Source organism: Haliaeetus albicilla, chromosome 2, assembly GCF_947461875.1.
Source record: "Haliaeetus albicilla chromosome 2, bHalAlb1.1, whole genome shotgun sequence".
Classification (NCBI taxonomy): domain Eukaryota; kingdom Metazoa; phylum Chordata; class Aves; order Accipitriformes; family Accipitridae; genus Haliaeetus; species Haliaeetus albicilla.
Genome location: NC_091484.1, coordinates 1,716,684 through 1,739,611, shown reverse-complemented (window position 1 = coordinate 1,739,611; position 22,928 = coordinate 1,716,684). Strand labels below are relative to the sequence as shown.

At 61.3% G+C, this 22,928-nt stretch overlaps 2 protein-coding genes across 3 annotated transcripts; both read left to right on the top strand.

Annotated features, from left to right (window-relative positions):
• The first annotated feature begins 117 nt into the window (after positions 1–117).
• On the top strand, positions 118–3,360 carry REM1 (RRAD and GEM like GTPase 1). The gene is made up of 4 exons (XM_069801723.1): positions 118–583; positions 782–864; positions 2,056–2,260; positions 2,453–3,360. Exons 1-4 carry the CDS (start codon positions 268–270, stop codon positions 2,728–2,730), a joined length of 882 nt encoding a protein of 293 aa, XP_069657824.1. The 5' UTR covers positions 118–267; the 3' UTR covers positions 2,731–3,360.
• Positions 3,361–7,283: 3,923 nt separating this feature from the next.
• Positions 7,284–21,724, top strand: HM13 (histocompatibility minor 13). Of its 2 annotated transcripts, XM_069801709.1 has the most exons (13): positions 7,284–7,531; positions 9,021–9,119; positions 11,028–11,110; positions 12,077–12,165; positions 12,968–13,053; positions 13,200–13,325; positions 15,288–15,345; positions 15,905–15,988; positions 16,295–16,331; positions 17,419–17,521; positions 18,097–18,182; positions 20,446–20,637; positions 21,338–21,724. In XM_069801709.1, the coding sequence occupies exons 1-12, from the start codon at positions 7,334–7,336 to the stop codon at positions 20,594–20,596; spliced, it is 1,200 nt and encodes a 399-aa protein (XP_069657810.1). In that variant the 5' UTR covers positions 7,284–7,333; the 3' UTR covers positions 20,597–20,637; positions 21,338–21,724. The 2 variants fall into 2 exon arrangements, with proteins under 2 accessions (XP_069657810.1, XP_069657817.1); XM_069801716.1 differs by lacking the exon at positions 20,446–20,637 and having other exon boundaries at positions 7,286–7,531.
• The last annotated feature ends 1,204 nt before the right edge of the window (positions 21,725–22,928 follow it).

The window sequence follows — 22,928 nt, the reverse complement described above, 5'->3', positions numbered from 1 at the left end:
GCGGCCGGGGCCCGGGCCCGGGGCCGGTGCGGGCGGGAGGTGTGTCCGGCGGGGGAGGGACCGGGCGCGGCGCGGGGGGGGGGTGCTCCACCTCCCGGGGTTTAAAGCCCCGGGCCGGGCGGCGGCGAGCCTGTCCCGGAGAAAGTTGTGCCCGAGTTACCGCCGGTTCGGACGGATACCGGCACCGAGACTGACACCGGGAGGGGCGCAGGGAGCCGGGGCACCTGGGAGCCGCCTGTCCCGGCCCCGCTGCCCTCGGTGCCGCAGATGACCCTGAACACGCAACGCGGGAGCAAGAGCCCGCTGCGGAGGAGGGCCAGCACCCCTCTCCCGCGGCCGGGGGTACCGGGTGTCACGTCGCGGGGGGAGGCTTGTCACCCCCAGCTCGGTCACTCCGCGTCCGAACCGGGCGGCAGAGCTGCGGCACCCCGGGGCAGTTGGTCTTCCGACTCTTCGGGTTCCTCCGGCTCCTGGGAGCCCCTGTACCGCGTGGTGCTGCTGGGTGACTCCGGTGTGGGCAAGACCAGCCTGGTCAACCTCTTCGCTGGTGTCCAGGAGCGGGACCTGCTGGAGCAGCACGGAGGTGGGTGCCCGGTGGGAGGCTGGTCGGGGCCCCTCTGCGGCAGGGTCACCCACCGTGGGACCCGGAGGAGGTGGCGGGGGTGCACGGCCCCGTGACGGGAAAAATCCGTGTGCGAGGCGGAGAGGAGCCCGGTGCCAGGACTGGGTCTCAGCTGCCCGGGCGGTGCCGTGCCAACTGGGTTCTCCTGGCATCTTGCAGAGGCCTCGTACGAACGCACGCTGTCCGTGGATGGCGAGGAGACCACGCTGCTGGTGATGGACACCTGGGAGCCAGAGCAGCGGGTATGGCAGGGTCGGGGCTGGGTGCTGCGGGGAGCCTGTGCTGCTGGCAGGGCCGGGTGTGCTGGGACGTGCCCGGGGGGCATTGTATGGGCACAGCTGCTGCTTAGGAGCCTCTGAGCTCCATGAAGCTTCCTGGGGCTTTCCCTGCCGCGTCCAGGGTTTGCCACTGCCCTCACCGCGGAGCAGGACATGCACTGGGCAAGAGAGGGGCTGGGGGTCATGTCTCTGGCTGGCTCTTTGCCCACCTTTCACCAGCGTGGGAGGTTGCCCACCGTGTTCTCACCGGTGGGGGCTCTCGTGGTGAGGCACCGCAAGCACAGGGTGTCCCTTGTACGAGGGCTGGTCAGGCTGGGTGGGAAGAAGGGTCTGTGGGGAAGGAGGGTGGTGCCAGCCTGCTTCGAAATGTGTGGAAATGGTTTGGGAATGGGGCTGAAGGAGCCGACTGGGCAAATCCACATGAGACGGTGCCACCAGCCAGGACACATGTTTTCATAAGGCAGAGCTGTGGCCCCGAGAGCCTGGCACAGGGCATTCCTTCCGCTCAGCGCACAGAGGCATCTCCTGGGCAGAAATGCCAGCGCCGCTGTCACGGCCTCCCTTGAAACCCCCCTTTGCCTCCCTCCATGCCAGGGCTGGCGTTCCTGCGGGTGCCACCAGGCAGCGACCGAACCCCTGGAGCGGGGATGGAGCCGGTTCCCAGGCTGTGAATGCGGGCACGGCACTCACGTGGGTTGGGGCTGCATTTTGCACGTTCAGCTGCGCTCTCTGGAGATGCCCCAGCACCATAACGCTCCGACAACGGCCCTTTATTTCCACTATTGCCTAATCCCACCCTGCCCAGCAGGGACCAGTGCCTGGTTCACGCAGGGCCCTACACCCACGACACCGGTGTTGTGTGGCCAAGGGCAGCTCCAGGAGGTGCAGCCTCAGCCCCCCCACGAGCCAAGCTGAGCCCACAGCCCAAATTTGTTGCTGATAGAGGAGGAAACTCTCAAACACCCCACAAAATCAGGAGCTTTTAATGTGCATTTTATTAATGGGGCCACATGTCTGTTCCCCAAGATGCTGAGGGTGGTGGGGAGTGCTGGCAGGTCCCATCGGTGCTGGGGTGCTCCGCTGTCCCCCAGCAGCGGTCAGGGCTGCCAGCAGCCCCTGCAGAGCAGTGATATCGCATTCCCCATGCGGTGGCAGGGTGAGGAGAGCTGTCGTCGCAGCCAGTGCCTGCAGGTGGGGAACGCCTACGTCATCGTCTACTCCATCACCGACCGGGGCAGCTTTGAGAGCGCCTCGGAGCTGCGCATCCAGCTGCGTCGCGCGCGGCAGGCCGAGGACATCCCCATCATCCTGGTGGGGAACAAAACCGACCTGGTGCGGTGTCGTGAGGTCTCCGTTGAAGGTGAGTGGGAGGGTCTGGCTGGTGGGGACCACCGGGGAGGGCCCTGCACCCAGGCTCCCTACCCAGCTGCTTCCCCTGTGTCTGTCCCCTTCTCTCTGGACGTTCAGCTGCTGCCCCACATGCAGCAGCACCCATTCCCCAGTGCCCAGGGTACCAGCGGGGCCGTGCCCCCTCCCTGCCTTTCCCTTGCAGAGGGCCGTGCCTGCGCCGTGGTGTTCGACTGCAAGTTCATCGAGACGTCGGCAGCTCTGCAGCACAACGTGGCCGAGCTCTTCGAAGGGGTAGTGCGGCAGATCCGCCTGCGCCGCGGGGGCAAGGAGGCCCGCGCGCGCCCCTTGCCCGGCCAGAAACGCAAGGAGAGCCTCACCAAGAGAGCCCGGCGCTTCCTCGACAGGCTGGTGGCCAGAAACAGCAGCAAAGGGGCCCTCAAGGTCCGCTCCAAGTCCTGCCACGACCTGTCCGTGCTCTGAGAGCTGCCACCTTCCCGTTCCTCCGCACACGCAGGCTGGGACTCTCCTCTCTCTGCCAGCAGCGTGGCCGGTGGCTCCGCAAAAAGCCCAGACAGGTCCGGAGCGATGCTGAGGACGTGGAGCTGTTTTAACCAGTGCTGAGGGATGCCCGGGGTGCTCTGGATCCGGCCGGTTCCCCTCCAGGAGGGGGGACGAGTGGAGCCGGGTCCCCTGGGCTGCAGAGGGTGGGATGGGCACCTGCGCTTGGGGTGGTGGGATCCTGGATTACAGATGCTCCTGGGGAGCTGGAGGTGAGGGGTGGTCGTGCCCTGGTGCAGGGCTGCCTGCAGGGCTGGAGGCTGCCGAGAGTGTGGCAGGTCCTGCTTGTGGTGCCCGTCCTTTGCAGGGCAGCAGGGACCAGCGAGGGCACCATAGCGGTGTCCACCTCGAGGACATCCTGGAGCCTGGCCGGGGAGAGGGGCTGGGGGAGCACCGGCAGCATCGCCTGGCACCCCCGGCCCCTCTGTGCCAGGGCTTTGTGCCATGTCTCCCTGGCACCAGTGTTTCTTGGACTGAGGTTTTTCTGCTATCACTGTACCGGTGCAATGGGGAAAACCCTCGATCCGCAGAATAAACCACATCAGGGAGGTTGCTGGTCTCTGCTGGGTCCCTGCCATGGGCAGCCGCATCCCGGAGCCGCGTGGCCGGATTCAAGCCCAGTTCCTTGCCGGCGGCTGGGGCAGAGGACCTGCCTCCTGCTCCAGCCAGGCCTCGGCAGGCTCCATCTTCACCAGCTGAAACCTCTCGGGGCAGGGAAAGCCTCCATCCAGGGCTTCCTTTGGCCGCCTTTGCTGGAAATCCTGATTCCTCACCCAGTGGTCGCAGCATCATCCCCTGTGATGGCAGAAACCCCCAGGCCCCCCCCCCCCCACACCTCCCGGGTCCCGGTTGGCTCTGAAAAAGCCTCTGGGAATGGCTGAGCTCCGCTGAGGTGCAGGTTTCAAGCCCCTGAGCACCGTGGGAGCCGCAGTCTGGGCACTCAGTGGCTCCTGGTGCCCCGGGCAGGGGCAGGGAGGCAGGAGCCGACCAGCGTGGCACCAGCCGCAGCGCGGTACAGCCGGGAAGGGACGTGCTTGGCTGCAGCAAGCAGCGAGTGACCCCGGGCACCCGGGGAGGCGATGCTGGAGCCGCGTGGGCTCTGCCGGTTGTTTTTAGGCTGTGCTGCCGGCGATCAGCCGGGACGCCGTGGGGTAGCCTGCTCAGCGGGCCCAGCGCCAGGGAGGATCGGCGGTGCCCTCCCTGCCCGGGTCAGGTCGAGAGTTTCCACTCGCTCTGTGGCTCGAGCGTGGGGAGCCGCTGGCCGTGGCCGGCACGGCGCAGGCCAGAGAGGGGGGTCACCGGCGCAAAGGGGACATGGAGGTGGGGCAGCACCCTGTCCCTGTGGGAAAACTGTCTCTCTGCAGGTGCAAACCCCAGCGAGGGCTTCTCCCTGCCAGCTCTGTCCCCAGGACCAGGGAAGCCCGCTCAAGCTTTTCTCCGTTGGTGACCGAGGCATCGCTGCTCTCTCCTTGCTGCTGTTCCGGCTCCGGCTATTCTGCTGGGGCCCTGCCCTGGAGCTCCCCACACCCCGGTTCCTGGTGCTGCTGGATGCAATGCTGTGGTTCACACAGCATCAATCACACCGGGGTCGGGGGCTGCACACCAGGGACAGGGGCTCCTTGCTGCTGCGGGTCCCTCCCACAGCTGCAGCCGGCGTTTCCCTGCGGCAGGAGGCGGAGCGGGGGGGCACGGGATGGAAAGTTGGCAGCTGGCAGTGAGGGGAGTGGAAAGAATGAGCTCAAACCCAGAAAAATGCGGCCGCGCTGGAGGGTGGGAGGAGAGGCCAAGGGGGGCCACGGCGAGGCGCTGGGAAACGAAGGGAGGAAGGAAGGCGGAGGCGCTGGCGGGGGGCCAGGGGCTGCCTGCGGCCCCCAGCTGGGTCCACACCTGGGGCAGGTAGTGCGGGGGCTTGGCGGCCCCTCCAGCAAGTGCTCTCGGGGCCGTCCCAGTGCCATCCGTCCCAGTATCATCCATCCCTGGTTGGCCACCGGCCCCAGTGCAACCTCCACCAGTCCCACCTGCTCCCGGCGCTATTTGCCCCCACGCCATTCCCCCCGGTGCCATCAGCACCGGTGCCATCGGTCCCGGTGTGCGCCGCTCTGCTCACCGCCTCCCTGGGACAAGGGACCCCGCTGGCTCCCGGCTGGCACGTGGCCGCGCTGGGATGCCAGCCCCGCGGGCTGCCCTGGCTCTCCCTGTGCGTGGGCCCTGCTCGAATGGGCTGCGGAGACACGACTATTTTTTGCTCGATTTCCTCAGTCCGTGGCACAAGGACATCCCTGCTGCCGTCGGCAAAACCTGCTCCCACCCGGCAGACAGCGCTGCACAGAGCCTGCGAGTGTTGGCCACGGGCAGGATGAGCCCTCAGTCCCGGCAGGACGGCGATGGCTGGGGGCTGGTTTGGGTTCTGGTTTAACAACCCACCGAAAAACTCATTCCCCCGCCAGCCTTCACTTCCCCCCGGCCCTGGCTCAGGATGATGGTCCCACCCCGGTTAACCCGAGTTTGGTGCAAAAATTGCTGAGTCGGACACCTGGACTCCCTGCCCTGCCCGTGGCAGCACCCAGGGCCCCTCTGCTCCCACCTGCCCACCGAGGCAGCATTGGGGCGGGGCGGGGGGGGGGTGCAGGTTCCTGCTCCCTGGGGGCATGGTGGAAAGCAAACGGAGCTGCTGGTCTTGCTCCTCGGGCAGAAACCAAAATCAAAGGAGAAACTTTGGGAGGGATTCCTGGAGAGGGACTTTGCAGCCCCCACCCAGGGCAGCTTTCTTTGGTGGGGGGTCGCATCTCAGAGCCCAAAACAGGGCTGGAGTGCTGCAGGGCTGCGACGCAGGGGGCTGAGCAGCGGGGGCAAGGCAGGGAGGGGAAGCATCACGCTTTGTCCACGGTTCCCAAGCCAAGCTGGGGTTTAGGGGATGGGTGAGCACCCGAAGGAGTCCATAAGGGGCTGGGTGAGGGGGTCAGTAGCTGCGCCGGGCTGTGCTGGACCATGGCAGGCGGCAGGGTGGGAAGCAGCAGGGAGTGCATGGGCACGCTGCCTGCGTGGCTGCCTGCTGCTGCCTGCTGCTGCCCTTGGTGCCCGTTCTTCTCCTTTGTGGGAGAATTAGTGGCAGGGAGAGGACAGCGTCCCAGGCAGGAGGCCAGCCCCGCAGAGAGGGGCTCCCGGGAGGCCTTTTCCATCTGCCCTCTGCCTGAAACGCAAAACTATGAATCACACCCGGTCCTGAAATAGATTCCTTTTTTTTTTTTTTAAAAAAAAAAGAGGAAAACATTTTTTAAAAAAAAATTAAAACTTGCTTTTTAATCCCTGCTGCGCTCCCTTCTCTTGCCTGTGCCTCAGATCTAAACTGGGGGCAGCACCATTCAACTTTGCCCAATCTTTATCTTCACTGGTGTCTTTGCTTCCCAGCAGACTCCTGCCCCGGCAAGGAAAAGGGGGACGCGCAGGAGGAGGAGAAGGCTCGGTGGCACAGCCAGGCTGCCAGCGGCTTGGGAGGGGAGGGAATATTTGTGAGGAAAACACATGTTTCAGCCAATTTTCCAGCAGAGTCCTGGCCCCAGTCCAGCGGCAGGGAGAATTTGCTGCCATTTATGAGGCATTTTTGCAGAAGGGCTGTTCAACGAGTGCGGCCACGGGTGGGCTGGGGGAGGTCACGGGGGAGGCCTGGCAGCACAGTGGGGGGGTCCTCAGGAAACGGTGAAGGGCAGGAAAACCCAGGGCTGGATGGAGGAGCAGCTCGGGATCTCGCTTGGGCTGACGGTGGCCAAAGCCGCCACCTTCTCGCTTGTGGCCTTGGTGGCTGGGGGCTACGGAGAGCTGTGGGCCTCCCACCCCCCCACCCGCAGGGACCGCCCAGGAGACCTCACCCGCCCCTCACACTGCAGGGTCTGGGCAGGGAGGGACAAGCCTGCGTTCCCAACCCGGCAGCCACGATATCAGCATGAGAGTTTTGGGAGATGGGATAAACAACCATCGGCCGGGATAATCCCGGGCTGAACACAAGCAGGGCGCAGGGGAACCACCGGCACTGCTCTGTCCCACCGGCCTCCGGCTGCCCTCACGGCTCCCGGTCCACCGAGGCACGGGAGGGCTGGGGGGTGAGCACGGTCTGACCGCACCGGGGCCTTCCACCACCGCCGGGCTCTGTTGCGGTGGGACGGCAGGGGGAGACCAGCCTGGAGACCGGCCCCCAGTGGGGTAACGGGTCCCCGGGCCGAGCCCATGGCCGGTTCTGGGGGATGCAGAGCCCGGATGGGAGGGACGACACACACACACACACACACGGGAGGAGCGGCGGGGCCCGGCCGGGATCGGGCCCGGCCGGGATCGGGCCCCGGCCGGGATAGGGCCCGGCGGCGCTCAGGCCCCGCCCTCCCCGGCTGTCGGTCTCCTAGCAACAGCGAGCCGTGTTGCCGGGGGGTGGGCGTGGCTTTAACGCCGGCGGCGTCGGTCGACGCTTTTGACGCGACTTCCGGTCGGTAAAGAGGACGTGTCCCTGGCGCGCGCGGGCCGGAAGCGGACCGCCATGGAGGAGGCCGCGGCGCACAACGGCAGCGCCGCCGGGACCGGGGCCGGGACGGGGGTCGGGTCCGGGTCCCCCGCGGCCGCCCGGCCGCCCGCTACCCCCGAGGGTATGGCGTTGGCTTACGGCAGCCTCGTCCTCATGGCGCTGCTGCCCATCTTCTTCGGGGCGCTGCGCTCCGTCAGCTGCGCCAAGAGCAAGGTACCCCCGCGGCTCCGGGGTAGGCCGGACACCCCCCCCGCACCCCCACCCTGAACTTGGCGGCACCGGGGCGTCCGGGTCTCCCCTCTGCCAAGCCGTGCACGGCAGCGGGGGTTGCCCCCCGCCTCTCCCGGGAGACCCTCCGGGGCCTCTAGGCCTCGGCTGCCCCCCCCCCCAACCCCACGGTGCCCCATCCCGCAGCTGCGTGGACGCCCCCCCCCCCCCCCCCCGACACTGTCCCTGGAAAGGCAGAGAGACCCTCGGCCCAGTGGAGGCGGGGGAGATCCGGCTGCCCCTGAGTCTTCTCCAGCCCCCTTCCTCATTGTCCCGATCAGTTCAAGTGCTGCAAAACTCCTGACCGCCCCTCCAACCCCTGCAAGAGATGCTGTGTTTGAGGGGGAGCTCGTATGTGGCTTTGCTCACCCACCCCACAGCACCCAGGCTGGTCCCTGGGGTGCTGCGGAGCCCTCCTGCCCACACACCCTGTGCTGTCCCTGCAGCCCGTCGTGCTGCTCTCTGCATCTTGTGCCTGGCCTCTGGTAGCAGCTAGGACTTAAATCCCAACCCTTCGGCTCCCGAAGCTCAGGAGGAGGGACTGTTTTACACTGTTTTTAAAGCCTGTTGTCTGCCCTTAAGTCTTACATCAGGGGTTTCGGCTGGTGTTAGTGGGCTTGCTGGCAGCCCAGGCAGCTGAGGTCTGTGAGCAGGGCCTGAGTGTGGTTCTGAGGAGGAATTTCTCTTTGCTCATGCCGCAGGGAGCCAGTGGCTCTTCTGTGCTGCTGAGCGCTGTGTGGCAGCTGCTGTGACCGGGATAAACTGTTGTTCCTTTGCAAGGTTGCTTTGCATAAGGGCTTCTGCTCTGCTGCTGGCCGCAGGTGTTTGCCTATGAGAGATTAGATCTCTGAGCAGCAGCCAGCTGGGCAGGGGGGCAGGCAGGGGACAGGCAGCCCTCAGCCTCTCCTCTGAAAGCTGAAGGGTCTCTTGTGGGAAATGGCTTGAAAGGGGGCTGATTCAGCTGGTGCAAAGATGTCTCAGAAGGCAAAAGGGGTTTATAAATCTGGGGTTTCTGAGCACAACGAGTGTCCCAAGAGCAAGGTGAGGGATAAAAGGATGATTGGAGAGGAATGTCATTCAGAGGGTGATCAACATATGGTGTGCACAGATGGGGAGGCTGGCGGGGAAGGGACGGCCATGAGCGGCAAGGGAGCCCAGCTCCCCACTGGGCAGGGGGAGAAGGGAGCAATGCCAGTGCAGGGGTTTTTTTCCTTTCTCCAAGAGGAAAAAAAGCAGTAAATTGTGGCAGCCCTTGGAAGGACGAGTGCGAAGTTTGCTTTTCCTGTCGCAGGCTCTACCTGTGACACAGCCAGTGGGTGCCCTGCCCCTCTCGAAGCTGCCGCAGAGTCCCACTTGTTGTGTCTGTTCACCTCCTGCTCAGGTATGAAGCCAGAGCAGGGGCTGATCCATTCCTGTCCTCTCTTTCCCTCCCCAGAACTCCTCGGAGATGCCAGAGACCATTACCAGCCGAGACGCTGCTCGTTTTCCCATTGTTGCCAGTTGCACCCTTCTGGGGCTCTACCTCTTCTTTAAAGTAAGTGAGCAGTGTCAGCGGGTGCTGGAGCCAGTGCCTGCCATCCTCCCTGTCTGGTCAGGAGCTCCCAAAGTGGGGCTGAGTCGAGTTTTGGCCCTTAGTGTTGGGACAGAAAGTGTGTAAGGCTGCATGGCTTGAGCCCTTTGGTGTCACCACGCAGGAGGACGTCAGTTCTCGCCTGAACTGTCACAGCTTGGGGGAAATCAGAGCCTGTTTGTGCACAAGTTGGTTCTGGACAGCTGCCAAGGGGTGAGTTCACCCCTGAGCTCTGCCTGCCTCCACGGGGTGACCTGATGGTGCATGGACTGAAACCAGAGGGTGCCAGGGACTGCTGAGTTGCAAATGCTTCTGTCTCTGTGTTGTGCCCCGTGCTGTGCTTCTGAAGCTGTCTTGGCTGCAGGCCTGGGGGATTGCTAGCTCATGGGTGAGCCCCTGTGTGTTCAGGTGAAGTCTTTTAGACATGCAGAGCCAACAAGTAGAGTTAGATGACCATTCCTGAGTCACAGATAGGAGATCCCAGCAGCAGGTGCTTTCAGCTGTGTGGAGAAGGTATCTTCACTTAAAGCACCTTTGGCTGCCCACACACGTCTGGTGTGCGGCTGAGCTTCTGGAGGGGCCTGATGAGCTGTGGGGTTGTCAGCGCAGAGCGGTCCTCTCGACACAGTGGCTTCCAGCCCCACTGTCCTGGGCTGCCTGCGAGGTGTCAGGGTGCTCCTGGCTGGCCAGGTGAGGTTTAAGGTGCAAAGTTGGGAATATTGCAGTTTACAGGCCCTTCTCTGCCCACCACAGTTACTGCGCAGCAGCCGACTGACACTGTGGGCTCCTACCCTGGGTCGAGCAGCTGTGTGGGCTGACAGCCATGCTGTGCAGCTCCTTACACCAGCGTGGGCCCGGGCACCGGCTCATGCTGCGGCTGCACCAGGAAGGCAAGTGCATGCCTCAGCCTGCTCAGCCGCAGAGGTCAGCTCTGCAGCAGCAGACAGGATCAGGCCTCCCTAGCAATATGCCCTGCTTTCCCAGCAATGAAGTTTAGCCTGTGTGCTCACTGGGGCTGCAGCTCCTCTTTTAGGTCACCAGTAGTAAAGCTGAGCATCTGCTGAGCCTCTCCTAATGGTGAGGTATGGAGCAGCCACCAGACCCTGCTGCTGGGCCCCTCTGGCCACTGAAAGGACCCCCAGCAGCCTACCCCTTCTTTGTGGCCCATGTCTCAGGGTACTCTTCCATCTCCTCAGGTGCCTTTTCTGCCTCTTGCTCCTGGCTGGGATGGAGGCACCAGGAAAAGAAAGTACTGAATGTGCAGCGTGGCCCCGCTGAAGTCGCTGCATGATCGGCAGCTCTTCCTTTTAATATCTGCTATCTGCCATGAGCTCTTGTATTCCAGCATCCCCCTTCCAGGAGAGCATGGAGGACCATGGGGTCCCCCTGTGTTGGGCTGTAGGGGTGTGATTTGGCAGTAAGGCAGCGTGTGCGTTGGAGGACAGGATTTCTAATAATACCTGGTTTAATTAGGGCAGGATGCGCTCGGCCCGCTGCAGTAGTGAGGTGGGGGTGCTGCTGCTCCCCTCTGCTGGGGCAGCCCTCGGGAGTGGCACAGTGCCTCACTCCCTGCTCTGGCTCACTCTGCAAGGGACACGCAGGGGAAGCTCTGTCCTCCTTTCTGAAGCACAGGAGTTATTTTTTGACCTGAGCAGCTCATAGATGTGCGACAGCTCGCAGGCCCACTGTGCTTGTTCTGCAAGCACATGGCTATTTCCAACATATATCCCATCAGCAGTGCAAGAATTTGGGTTATTCCAGCTTTTCTCATCTCCCTGGAGCACTGACACAGCAGCTGCTAATGGAAACATGAAGTGCTGTAGATGGGGAGGATGCTGCGGTAACTAACCCCTTTCTGGATTTGTCTTGCAGATATTCTCTCAAGAGTACATCAATCTTCTGCTTTCCATGTATTTCTTCGTGCTGGGGATCCTCGCCCTGTCCCACACCATCAGGTACAGCAGAGGGAAGGGTGCGACTGGGGCAGGGGTGTCCAAGGCTTCCCGCTCTGCGAGGCAGCGGGGCATTGAGTTTATTGGGGGCTTTCTAGAGCACCATTGCCTTGAAGCAGAGCCAGGTCCCAGCTCTTGGGGTGCTGTCCCTTGGCAGTGTGAAGGGCCCAGAGCATGCTGTGAATCCTTCCTTGTGGGGGAACCAAAGTCTCGGGGGTCCCGGCAATTCGGTACCTTGTACAGCATCACTGGGAGAGCTCGTGGAAGTGTGGGTGGCCGCCATAATGGGACAAGGCCAGCTCACCCTGAGGAGCTGTTATGGCTTGGCACAGTCCTTGCTGCCCTGTGGAGGGGAGAACTCCTCGGCACCCGTGTTCCCCTTATTGGGACGGCTGAAACAGGCAGCTGGAGCTCACGATAACGTCCCTGGCCTCTCACGCTGATGCTTGGTATGAGGTGTTGAAAGCTCAGGCTGTTTCAGTAACTGAAAAAGTAAAACTGGTTTCCTGTTTCCTGAGCTCTAGGGTGTTGGGGACCAGATGCTTTCCCTAGACCGGTGCTGGGTAAGGGCTTTGTCTCCATTCCCGGCTCTGCAGGAGAGCTGTTCAGTGGTGGCCCAGCCAGTTCTGGGTGCCTAGGGGGCTGCTGGGGGGCACAGGGTGCATGCTGGTGTCTGGAGCGGGTTCTTCCTTCTTGCGAGTGATGCTCTGTGCCTGTTGCCCTAGAGCATTTTGGGGGACTGTCACATATGGGCACATCAGACCTTTGGGGAGGACGAGGTCCCATATCTGCAGCTTGGTGACTGAAGCTGGGGCACCTGCAAGTCTCTGATGTGAAACCTGGCGTTTCCATGTCTCGGGAGGGGGTGTGGGCCAGCATCCGTTCTGTGACGCCATCACGCAGAGGTGCTGGGCAGTGCATCCTGCGGGGTTTATGTTGAGCTGCCCTTGTCTACACCTCTCGTTTCAGCCCCATGATGAACAGATTCTTCCCTGCAAATTTCCCCAACAAACAGTACCAGCTCCTTTTCACCCAAGGCTCCGGGGAAAGCAAGGAGGGTACGTTGGCTCGCCAATCTCTCTGGGGGCCTGCATGTTTTCTGCCTTTACTGTTGTGGGTTTTGCTCACTTGGTGTTTTGACTTTCAGCCCGTTGAAATAACCTTCTTAAAGACTTGCCTTTTGCTCCCCTCTGTGCTTCTGTAGCCAGTGAGCCCTGCATGTCTCTGCAGAGCTGGGGCTGCTGTGTGCATCTTCTTGCACTGGCTGGCACTCTCCCTCTCTGCTGCCTCTGGCTGGCAGGGAAACCCCAGAAACAAATCCCAGAGTGCTATAGGAATGGAGCTATGGCTGCTGTTAAATGCACTGTCTGTGTTTAAGCTCCTCAGGTAGCACAGTACTGACTTTTTGTGTGCTGCCTTAACTGATCTGATTCAAATCTTTGCACTGGTAGAAGATGCTTTGATAAGCATCCTGCCCAGTAGCTTTACTGGTAAAGGAATACTACTTCTAGTGATAACACCAGGAGTTAACTGGTGCAAGAGGGAGAAGGTTTGCCTCTCCCTGCCTTAGACAGTGCCTGAATCCAATTTCCTTATTGACAGAAGGATCGCAAATGCTGTCCATGTGGCAGAGTCTGGCTGAAGGAGAAGGTCCGGGCTTGCCAGGGCCGGCTGCTTGCTCGCATGCAGTTTGCACGTGTTTACCATGGGCATGGCCATTTCTGTGGGTACAGTCCCCTTGTTTGGGACATGGGCGCTGTGGTCTGTGTTGCTCCCCAGCTGTGAAGTCACTCTCACTTCCCTGCGCGGAAGGGGAGCTGCCCAGGCTGCCCAAAATCTGACTTCTCTTTTTTATTGCAGAAATAGTGAATTACGAGTTTGACACCAAGGATCTTGTGTGCCTGGCCCTGAGCAGTGTTGTGGGGGTCTGGTACCTGCTGAGAAAGGTAAGCACACCACAGCCCTGTTGCAGGGAGGCCGGGGACCAGGCTGGATCAGACGCAGGCCCCTTTCCACACAAGGCCTCTGCAGGCTGAGGCCGTGGCTTGGCATATGCAGTGGGACCCAAATCTCCTTTTCCTGTTGTTCTCAGCACTGGATTGCCAACAATCTCTTTGGGCTGGCTTTCTCTCTCAACGGGGTGGAGCTGCTGCACTTGAACAACGTCAGCACTGGCTGCATCTTGCTTGGGGGCCTCTTCATCTACGACGTCTTCTGGGTAAACGGGAGCATTCCCCGGGGCGGACGCGAGTTGCAGCCATTGGCGGAAGGCATGTGCGTGGCGTTATGCCTCTTCAGAGGCAGCACGCTGGCTGGACACACGTTTGCAGTCAGGATTTCCACTTTCTCAGCCCAAAGGGGTGTGGTGGGGATGATGACGGAATCAAACAGTGGCAGAACATGGCTCAGCAAATGCATTTTCTTTTAATCTCTGCCTTGGAGAGCCCAGGGCTGGCAGTGATCTCGTCAGGGCTGTTGTGGGGTACCCAGGTGTGTGGCATATCCAGTTATGGTGACCTGTATTTCCCACTAAGGTCTTCCCAATGCCTGACAGAGCTGCTGGGTGGGCTGGAGGACGAGGCTGCTCTGGCGTATGCTGATCCAGCTTGTATGAGCTGTGCCTCTTTGTCATCTGCCAGCTTTGTTAGCGTCCTGTTCTCTTGCACAGAGGACCAAACACTGGAATGCCTCCAGTCTCTTTCCCTCAGCCAATGCAGTGCCCCGACATCTTAATTTTGAGGTTTTCCTTATCTCTCTGCAATGGGCCTGGATGCATGTTTCTCCTTGTAATGTCTGTATTCCCCAGTCCTTCCTGCAGCCTCTACCTTCTGAATTACTGTGTTTCCAAATGTCTGACAGCCTTGTATTACCTTGAGGTCTGTCCAGCAGCTTTGCAGCTGCCTCAGTAATCCTTTCCTATTTAAGCCTGGCTACTGTATGTTATTTTGTACTTGGCCCGTGCTACCCCTGTTTCACGGGCTCGTTAACAGTCTCAGCTGTGTGCTTCATTAGCCTGTGTGCCACTTCCTCTGCTGCTTTCAGCTGGAGAAGATTCAGCCTTCTGGCTTAGCCCACCCAGTGCCTCATGCTCTGCTCAGGGTGTGAGTAACTTCCCAGTGCTTCAGAGACAGCAAGAGTGCAACCCTTGCTGCTCTCCGCTTGCCGGCTGTCTCCTGCCTTGGCTTCCCTGGCAGGTCAATGTATTGCTGGAGCCTCACAGAAGGGCCGTCTTGAAGTGGAGACCCTCTTGCTGCGCCCCTCTGCAGGGACCGGTCACTTGGATCTTAGCATGGATTTAATCAGAGTGAGATCCAAGGAGGGTTTCAAGGAGGAAGGAGAACTGCTCAGTGGATCGATGATATTGCCCCCTGCAGAGTCTTGGGGTGAATTTGCATGTGACGATTTTCCCTGGTCCCAGTGTGGAGTCCTGTCACTCCATGGCGATGCCCAGAGCTTGCTGCACCTTGTGGGAGTTAATCTGATGCCCAATGCTTGCTTTAACATTTCTCTTTAACTCCTAGCTCTAGGATCTTGCTCACCTGGTGCTGACCAGCACCTGGTTTATGTGCCTGCTGCTGGTATAGCCAAGACTGGAGGCTTGGAGATGAAAAGGAACAGAAATAAGGGTGGTTGACCTATGTGTTTACAGTCCATCCCCCAAACGATGCCAGTATTTAAAGCTGATAGTGCAGTACAAATAAATGACCTCAGAGCAAAATGCAGCTGATCCGAGAATTGCTCCAGTCCCTGTTGGAAGCTCACAGGCAGCAGCCTGGCACTGGCTGGGACTCTCCACTGGGAACTCCTGCCCTCAGATAACATCCTGCGCGGTGGTCAGGCTTTCCGCTGAGTTGGCTAATTAGAGCTGAACCAACCTGCAGGGGTAGGTGCTGGGGAAGGCTGGGTGGTGGGCAGCACTGCAGCCCTGTGATGTGAGCAGTCTCTCTGGTGCTGCTCTGAAAGCAGGACGACTGTGATGTGCTCCCTGCCTTGAGCACTGTCCTGTGCTTTCTCCCCTGGGTGGTGGGCTCACTTGCAGGACTCCTCTGCCCGCAGTTCAGCGGCTCTTTGGCTGTTTTCTGTCACTGAGGCCACTCCGGGCCCCGAGGTGATGTAGCTGAGCATGTGTGTGTGTCCCTGTGCAGCTGTGGTCATCCCGGACTCCTCTGCTTGCCCCTAGGTGTTTGGCACCAATGTGATGGTGACAGTTGCCAAATCATTTGAGGCCCCGATAAAACGTGAGTAGATCTTCCCCATGTGCTGGAGGAGGGGCTGTCCGTTGTGCTGCGGTTGCTGCCCTGTACATCCTCCACCTTCTGGCGATGGCTCAGAAGGTGGGATGTGTGCAGGAAGGTTTCCTGCTAGTGACCCCTTAGACTGCTGGATGGTGTCACTGACCTGCAGGGAGCGGGCCAGGTCTCTGGAGAGGGATGATTTGTAGAGCCCTGGGTTAGTCTGCACCCCCAGAGCGGGCAATTTAACATGCTCATTAAAAAAAAAATCCCAGCAAATCAAAACATCCAAAAAAACAGCGGGAGGGGTGAATTTCTGCTGTTGTGGTGCATGCAGTCGTTTGGGTCCTGGGAGCTGGGGCTGAAACCTGCACATGGGGCTGGCCCCAAACCCCTTGGTTTCCCTTCCAGAGCTGTCCCAGGAAGGAGAACAAGGGGAGCTGCAGGAGAGGAGGGGGACAGGGGTCTTGCCCTGCTCCGGTCCCTTTTTGCCACACACAGTGGTGCTGAGGTCTACTCAGCAGAGACACTCTTCCCTCACTGTTCCTCCCTCTGCTCCTTGTAGTGGTTTTCCCTCAGGACCTGCTGGAGAAGGGGCTGGAGGCTGACAACTTTGCCATGCTGGGTCTGGGAGACATTGTCATTCCAGGTGAGGACAGAAGAGGGGGGACATGACCAGGATTGCCTGTCTGAACAGGCTGCGGGGAGCTGAGTGGGTTGCCTCACTCTGCCTTTGGCCATGCCAGAGCCCTGTGGGCCTCCTGCTGGGGCTGGGGGCTGCGTGGACTGGGGGGGGAGGTGTCTCCTACCAGGTCCTGGTGCTGTCCCTGTGCCTTGTGCCGCGAGAGGGCACTGTCAGCCCAGGCACGGCACCCGGAGCCGCTGCGGGTCCTGCCATGCCTCGCTCGGCCTTCCCTACGACCTCCATCCCCTCACTGTCCCCTTCTCCCTGCAGGGATCTTCATTGCCTTGCTGCTGCGGTTTGACATCAGGTGAGTGGGCGGCAGGGAAGGCAGGTTGGATCTTGCAGCATATTTGAGCTGCTTTTGTAGAGGAAAAGGGGAAGGGGAAGCCAGGAGCACAGTCGTGTGCTCCCCTCCGGGGCTTGGCGTGGGGACCCGGGATTGCGGCTGGGATGGGGGGTGCAAGGGGAAGCTCTTGGAAGAGTAGAGGTGAGAAGGGCTGGCTTTGTGGGTGAGTCCTGAGCACTAGGGTCGAGTTGTTTGAGCTCACAGGCGTTGCTGTATGGATGGCAGGGCAGGCAGCACATAACAGCCCCACAGAGCCTCACTGGCTCCCTGGCACTGGAGAGGGCAGTGCTGCTCTGCTACGGCAGTGAGGGGAAACAACAATGGTGTGGGAAAGAGCATGGGGTGCTGGCACCTGAGAAGTGTTTGCGTGGAAGCAAATCGGTGCGTGGCAGTGCTGGCTGCCTCTGGGTTGCCACTGATGTTGGGAGAAGCAGCTCCTTCCTATGCAGGGAAGCTGCACCTACTGCTGGGGTGTAGCTTTCAGCAGTTGCCCCACACCAAAAGTCTCCGGCTGGGGAGCTGCCAGGAATGGGCTGCTTCATGCGACTCCGGTGGTGTGGCCCTGCTCCCGCTGCTGTTGCACAGACCTTCCAGTCTGTGCCAGCTCTTTCCAGGTGTTTCCACCCACATCCTGCCTGCACCTGCTGGGAATCCCAGTTCCTGCAGCCTGCCCTGCAATAAAACAGCACGTGCTGAGAGCGGGGTGCCAGGGACCGGCTGTGCCTCCCTGGAGAAGGTGGGACCCTCTCCTTGGGTCCCAGCACCGATTCCTCCCCCCGAGTAGCCATCCAGCAAGCACGATCGTGCACCTCCTTCCCTTCCCCAGCCCCTCACCTGGGCGTCACCCCATCCAGTCCCACACTCCTTCCATGGGACCTGGGGCTGTGCTGGTGACAGTCTCTGTGCTGGCTCGAAAGCACGGGCAGAGCACGGCTCCCTGTGCCCCAGCGTGGTGGGAGATGGGGCACTTAGAGCACTGGGCCAGCTCCATTTCGGCCACTGGCATCCCAGACCTGAGGTCACTGGGCTCTGCTCCCTTTCTCTACAGCTTGAAGAAGAACACGCACACGTATTTCTACACCAGCTTTGTGGCCTACATCTTTGGGCTGGGCCTGACCATATTCATCATGCACATCTTCAAGCACGCCCAGGTGAGCTCTGCTGTGCTGCCTCCCGCAGATGCACGTCCCAAGTGGGACATGCCAGTTTGGCCACGAGGTTCCTGCATCATGCCAGGAAAAAGTAGATGCATTCCTTCTCTTGGCTTTGCTTTTCCAATGCCTGCCTGTACCTTGCCCTGCCCAAAGCTTGTGTGCCTGGCTAGAGCAGAGTCCTGTTTGGGGCAAGGCTGGTTCAGGCAGCTGCGTTTCCAACAACATCACCTCAACTGGCCTGCCCTGTGTTTTTGTGGCTCTCTGCAACCAAGCTGCCCGTGAAGACCCACCCTCTGTGCTGTGGAGGGGCCCTGGGAGCCCATGCAGTGTGGGTGCTGTCACTGGTCTGCGCAGGGGCCCTTGGTGTGTTTGTGGCCTGCTGGGACCTCACAGTGAGGGTTTTGTGCTGCTGCAGCTGAAACTTGGCTCTTGAAGCCGCTTTCTGGGGTATTAACCCTCTGTGCAGTGCTGTGACAGATGCCATGGGTGCGGAGGAAACAGGGCCAGGTCACTGTGCTCCTCCCAAGGGGTGATTTGTGGTTTGGTTTACCAGTTGTCTTTCTTCCCGACAGCCTGCTCTTCTGTACCTGGTCCCCGCATGCATCGGATTCCCACTTCTTGTGGCCTTGGCAAAGGGAGAAGTAACTGAAATGTTCAGGTGAGCGTCAGCTGGGGACGGAGCTGTTTTGCCCCCAGCACTGGAGCGCATGAAGCGTGCAGATGTTCCCACGCCTGGGCACAGCTGGGGGGACGGGTTCATCTGGGCATGCTCTGGGTGTGCGTGTGCATGTGCGTGGGTGGAGGGAGTGGATCTGTGTTTGTACACGCCGGCCCTGGCTCCAGCCACCCCCTTGTAGCCGGGTGGGAGCTTTGGTGCAGTACCAACAGGCAGGCAGCATCTGGTATTGCTTTACGCCCTGGTGACAAACTCTTCCCGTGCGCTGGCAGGTAGGGGAGGGTGGGACCGCACACCTGGTGCTGAGATACTTGGTCATTGTATCCCAGGGCCCGTGGGTGGGGAGAACAGAGCTGAATCCAGCTCTGAGAGGAGCCAGGGCTGGTTTGAGCACATCCCAGCCTCCCCGCTCGAGTAAAGTATCCTGGTTTGCAGCAGTCTCCCTGCCCCCAGGATTGTAGGTGCAGAGAAAGGGGGCTTTGCTGTGCTGTTGTGCTCCAGCCCTTCTCTCAGCCTGCCATGCTCCAGGCATTTGCCTGTTTGCTGTTGGGGGCAGCTTTGGTCTCCTGCCTGGACTGTCCCCTCTGAGCCGTGCAGAGCATGGCCTGGCTTGCCTGGGAGCTGTTTCTCCACTGTGCTCGGCCGGTTGTGCTCAAGGTGCTCGGTGGTGGCCTGGTGCGGTTGCTTGTTTGAGGACGGCTGAAGCAGAGGAGGGAAGGGAACATCCATCCCAAAGCAGGACAGTGCACCCCCCAGCCTCCCCGCTCCAGGGGTGCCCCTGCCCATGAGGGCCTGCCTGAGCCCCCAGCTTACTCGGAGGGAAACCAGCACCCGACTGGGGCACAGTGGGGAGCCGGTTTGCCCTTCCTTCCTCCCCCTCCCCTGGGAGATGCAGGTATGTGTGTTCCCACCAGGCTGTCAGCTGGGCCAGCTCCCCAGCCCTGCCGCACCTGCCCCTCCTTTGATGTTTGCTTCTGACGATCGCTGCTGCAGGCGCTGAGTGTCCTGGGATCGTCCTTCCTGTGCACCTGGGATCCTGCAGCCGCTCTCCCCGGTGCCGTGACTCACCAGCTGACAGCAGCACTGCCTCCCGTGCCAGGAAACTGGGGAAACTGGGGAGAGGCGAGCTGCGAGTCCAGCCTGCCTGGTAGCAAGGCGTCCGGGGAGCCTGGCAGCCGGGCACCGGGGTCTAGTGCCACCGCAGAGCATTAGCACAAGCTGCTCCAGCAGCAAAGTGCTGCCCGCTGTTGTTGGCTGAGTCCTGCCAGGGCAAATGCAGGAGGCTGGGGGGTTTGCAACCTTGATGGGCTCTGGGGTCCAGCCACCCTTCACGTCGCACCGGTTGCAGGCAGAGGAAGTGGGACACGATGAGACTCATGCCTGGAGGGCAGTGGCTCCCACCGCAGGAATCCCACCAAGGCGTAGCTGCCCTGTGCAGCTTCGGTGCACCCTGATCCTCCCCACGGTGATGGCAGCCCGGAGCTGGCAGTTCTCCTGTGGTCTCTGCCTGCTGGCTGCCTCCACGCAGCAAGCTGCCTGCACGTGGTGTCTCGCAGCAGCCATCAGCTGCCCTGGGAGAGGGCAGCGAGGGTCTGATGCAGCAGCGAGTACAGGCAGTGCTGCGGGGAGGGTGGGAGCAAGCAGATCTGAGCTGCGAGCCCGGGGAAGGGGTGCCTGTGGAGCAGAGGTGGGTGATATCGGGATCGGTTTTGCAGCTCCCAGCCTTGACAAGCCTCTCTAGGCAGGCGGTAACCTTCGCTCTGCCTCTGTCAGCAATGGAAAGCCCGTCCTGCCGCTCACCCCTGCTGCAGACATGCTGTCCTTGAACAGCAGGAAAGGGTCTGCTGTGTCAGTGTGCTGCATGCACAGCCCCTGGGCCACTCCACCGCTGCCTTCCCAGTGCTCAGGCTTGCTCTCCTGTGGGCTCCAGCTGCCTGGCTCTACCCAGACTGGTGGTAGCTGCCTTCTCCCTGGGTCTCAGGCCTTGTTCTTCCATGCTGCAGCCCTGCCTGGGGTCTGCAGGCAAGGGGGGTGCAGGCATGAGCTTGTCAGCACGGCCCCAGGGCCACCCCAGCCTGAGCTAGCGGGTGCTGGCAGCCAGAGGGGACAGCAGGCTGCCTGCGCAGGGTGGTGAGTTTGCAGCAGTCTCACTCCAAAACTCTTCTGCTTTTTTTTCTCTCTCCCCGCCTCTCTTCTCTGTCCTCGTCTTCCCCCTTTCCCCTCCTGCTTCCTCTCTCTCCTGCAGCTATGAATCCTCTGCTGAAATCTTGCCACACACACCAAGACTTACCCACTTCCCCACCGTGTCCGGCTCGCCGGCCAGCCTTGCTGATTCCATGCAGCAGAAACTGTCCTGTCCCCGCCGACGCCGGCAGCAAAGCCCTAGTGCCATGTAGCAATCGCACGCGGTGCCCTTTCTGTCTGTCGCTCTGGCCAGGTAGGGGCTGGTCCCAGCTCTCTCCGGGCAGAGGCAGTAGCTGTCGCCTCACTGCTGCAGGCCAGCTTCTCTCCCTGTCTGACGGGAGACTGTGAAGGGAGAGAGGATTTGCCATCTCTGCCCTTGTTGTGCTTCGTGTTGGAAGGCAGCTTTCCTGGGTTTCCTTTGCCAGGGCCCTGGGGCTGGTGCTGGCGGGTTTGCAGCCAGACGAGCAAGACCCTGGAAGTGGTGGTGGTCGGGGTGTCACTGCTGTTGGTATTGCTGTGGCTCCCCCCGCTAACCAGCCTTGCTGGCACCAGCACTCAGCCTGGCAGTGTGGGGGGGGGGAAGTGTGGTGCTATCCAGGATATCTGATGGTGATCTCGGGAGCAAGGACAGACCCCTGGGCACAGAGCTGGCCCAATGGCTTGGCTGGGGGAAGCCCCAGCCCCTGGCTGGATCCACCCCATCCATCCCTGGAGGTGTCTGGGGGGGTGTCACAGTGCTTGTCTCCCCACCTGGGCTTCCACCCCGTTGGGCTTTCTGCACTGGGGGGCCAATGGCTAGAGCCCCCCCATCCTTGGCATGGCCTGGCTAGTGCAGCAGGGGAGACCCCAAGCCTGTGGTCCCAGGCTGGGCTGTCCCCACCTGGCACAGGTCTCTTGTCCCCGGAGAAGGTCTGGCCCCACTCACTCCTCCCTCCTGTCTTTCTCGTCCCCAGCTACGAGGAGAGCTCTACCCCCAAGGAGGTGCCAGGGGCCTCCAAAGAAGAGACGACAGAAGCCTCCAAGAAGGAGAAGTGACTTTGCCCATGGGCCATGCCCGGCACTGCTGGGCTGGGGCCCTTCCAGACCCTCCGCAAGTGACAGACGACGAAACAATTGTGCAAGAGCATCGTGTTGTGTGTGTCGGAGCAGCCACCCAGGTGGGGTATCGATGTATGCCGCATAGCCACCCCCTGCCGGCCCCCCAGGGCCGCACCGCCGCCCCCCCGCCTGTTTATCTCTTATGGGGGTACAAGGTGGGTGGGGGGGGCAAACCACAGGCCGGTTTTTAAATTTTGTATTGTGCATTTGCTTTCTCTCATATTAAACCATGTCGAAGGAAAGACTGCTGGTCTGGCAGTGCCCCTGGAGCTGTGCCGGCAGCCCTCGCCATGGCCACTTGCTCCAGCTTGTAGCCCCTGCTCAGCTGCCTGGCTGGGATCAGCATCCCAGCTCACCAGCAGCCTCGTTTTCCCTGTGGGGCCCGTGGCCGTTGTCTGGCTGTTTCCAAGTGACCGTCCCCTTCCCCCTCCTGCTTGTCCAGCACTCAGCCTTCCCCCAGCCAGCCTCAGCCTGGCCCCCCCTCCTTGCAACACCCAGATTTAGGGCTGTGGTCACTGACCCCCGGCCTGTGCTCGGGTGGGTTTGAGCCGGGGTCTGGCCCTGGAGCGGGTGGGTGGGTGAGCGGGAATTGGGGCACAGGAACCCAGCAGGATGGGGACATGCTCTGCCTTGGCTGCACGGGGGGGTTCAGAGAGCTGGGGCTGAGTCCCCACAGCCTGGGGGAGCGGGCATGGGAGGGAAAGAGCCCGGTGACCCCAAACTGAGCCCCAGAGCGGGTTGAAAAGAGCGCAGGCTCTCCCCCCTCCTTGCAGGGAGCCAGGCACCCACCTGCACCCACTGGGGCTGGGACAGGCAGGGAGGGCTCCAGCAGCCGCCTCGGCTCCCGCTGGGGCCGGCTGCCGTGTGTCCTGCAGCACCGGCTGTGTCCTCCCTGCCCACCCTCGGGGCAGGCGTGCGGAGGATCCTGCATCCCTCCGGCCATGCCCACTGCCAGAATAAATAGAGAGTGTTTGCCGGCTTGGCAGCCCCTCCACAAAAGCCGTATTGAACCATTATTCCCCACGTCGGCTGCGAGCACTAAAAGTGGCGCCTCGTGTTCTGCCATCTAATGACCCTTCGCAGTCTCCTACAGATGTTTTCTATGACTTGCAGCTCCTTTTCCAACAGCCCTGTCCGCAAAAACAAGAGGGGCCACTTTAATTCCAATTAAATACCTCCAGCTAAGCAAACAGTGTGCAGCAGGGCTTGGGTATGGTGTGGCCGCCAGGCCCGGCCCATGGAGTCGCTGAGTCTAGACTCCAGATGTGATTTCACCAGCCTCCAGTGTCCCATGGAAAACGACGCTGGCTCTGCCGTGGGGCACAGCACCCTGCCCCAAGCCAGGGCCCCACTCACCGCCACGGCGTGATGGTGCATGCTCTCCCGGTGCGGGTCTGGCACCGCATCCCGTGAGGCTCTGCATCCTCCCTGGCTTTGGGGGGTGGG

Bases quoted from the DNA above. Each gene is read 5' to 3' on its own strand.
- REM1 (XM_069801723.1), top strand. From the start codon at position 268: ATGACCCTGAACACGCAACGCGGGAGCAAGAGCCCGCTGCGGAGGAGG. The intron at 584-781 runs GTGGGTGCCCGG...GGCATCTTGCAG, and splicing joins CCTGCTGGAGCAGCACGGAG to AGGCCTCGTACGAACGCACG. The intron at 865-2,055 runs GTATGGCAGGGT...ATGCGGTGGCAG, and splicing joins CCTGGGAGCCAGAGCAGCGG to GGTGAGGAGAGCTGTCGTCG.
- HM13 (XM_069801709.1), top strand. From the start codon at position 7,334: ATGGAGGAGGCCGCGGCGCACAACGGCAGCGCCGCCGGGACCGGGGCC. The intron at 9,120-11,027 runs GTAAGTGAGCAG...TTTGTCTTGCAG, and splicing joins GGCTCTACCTCTTCTTTAAA to ATATTCTCTCAAGAGTACAT. The intron at 15,989-16,294 runs GTGAGGACAGAA...TTCTCCCTGCAG, and splicing joins GGGAGACATTGTCATTCCAG to GGATCTTCATTGCCTTGCTG.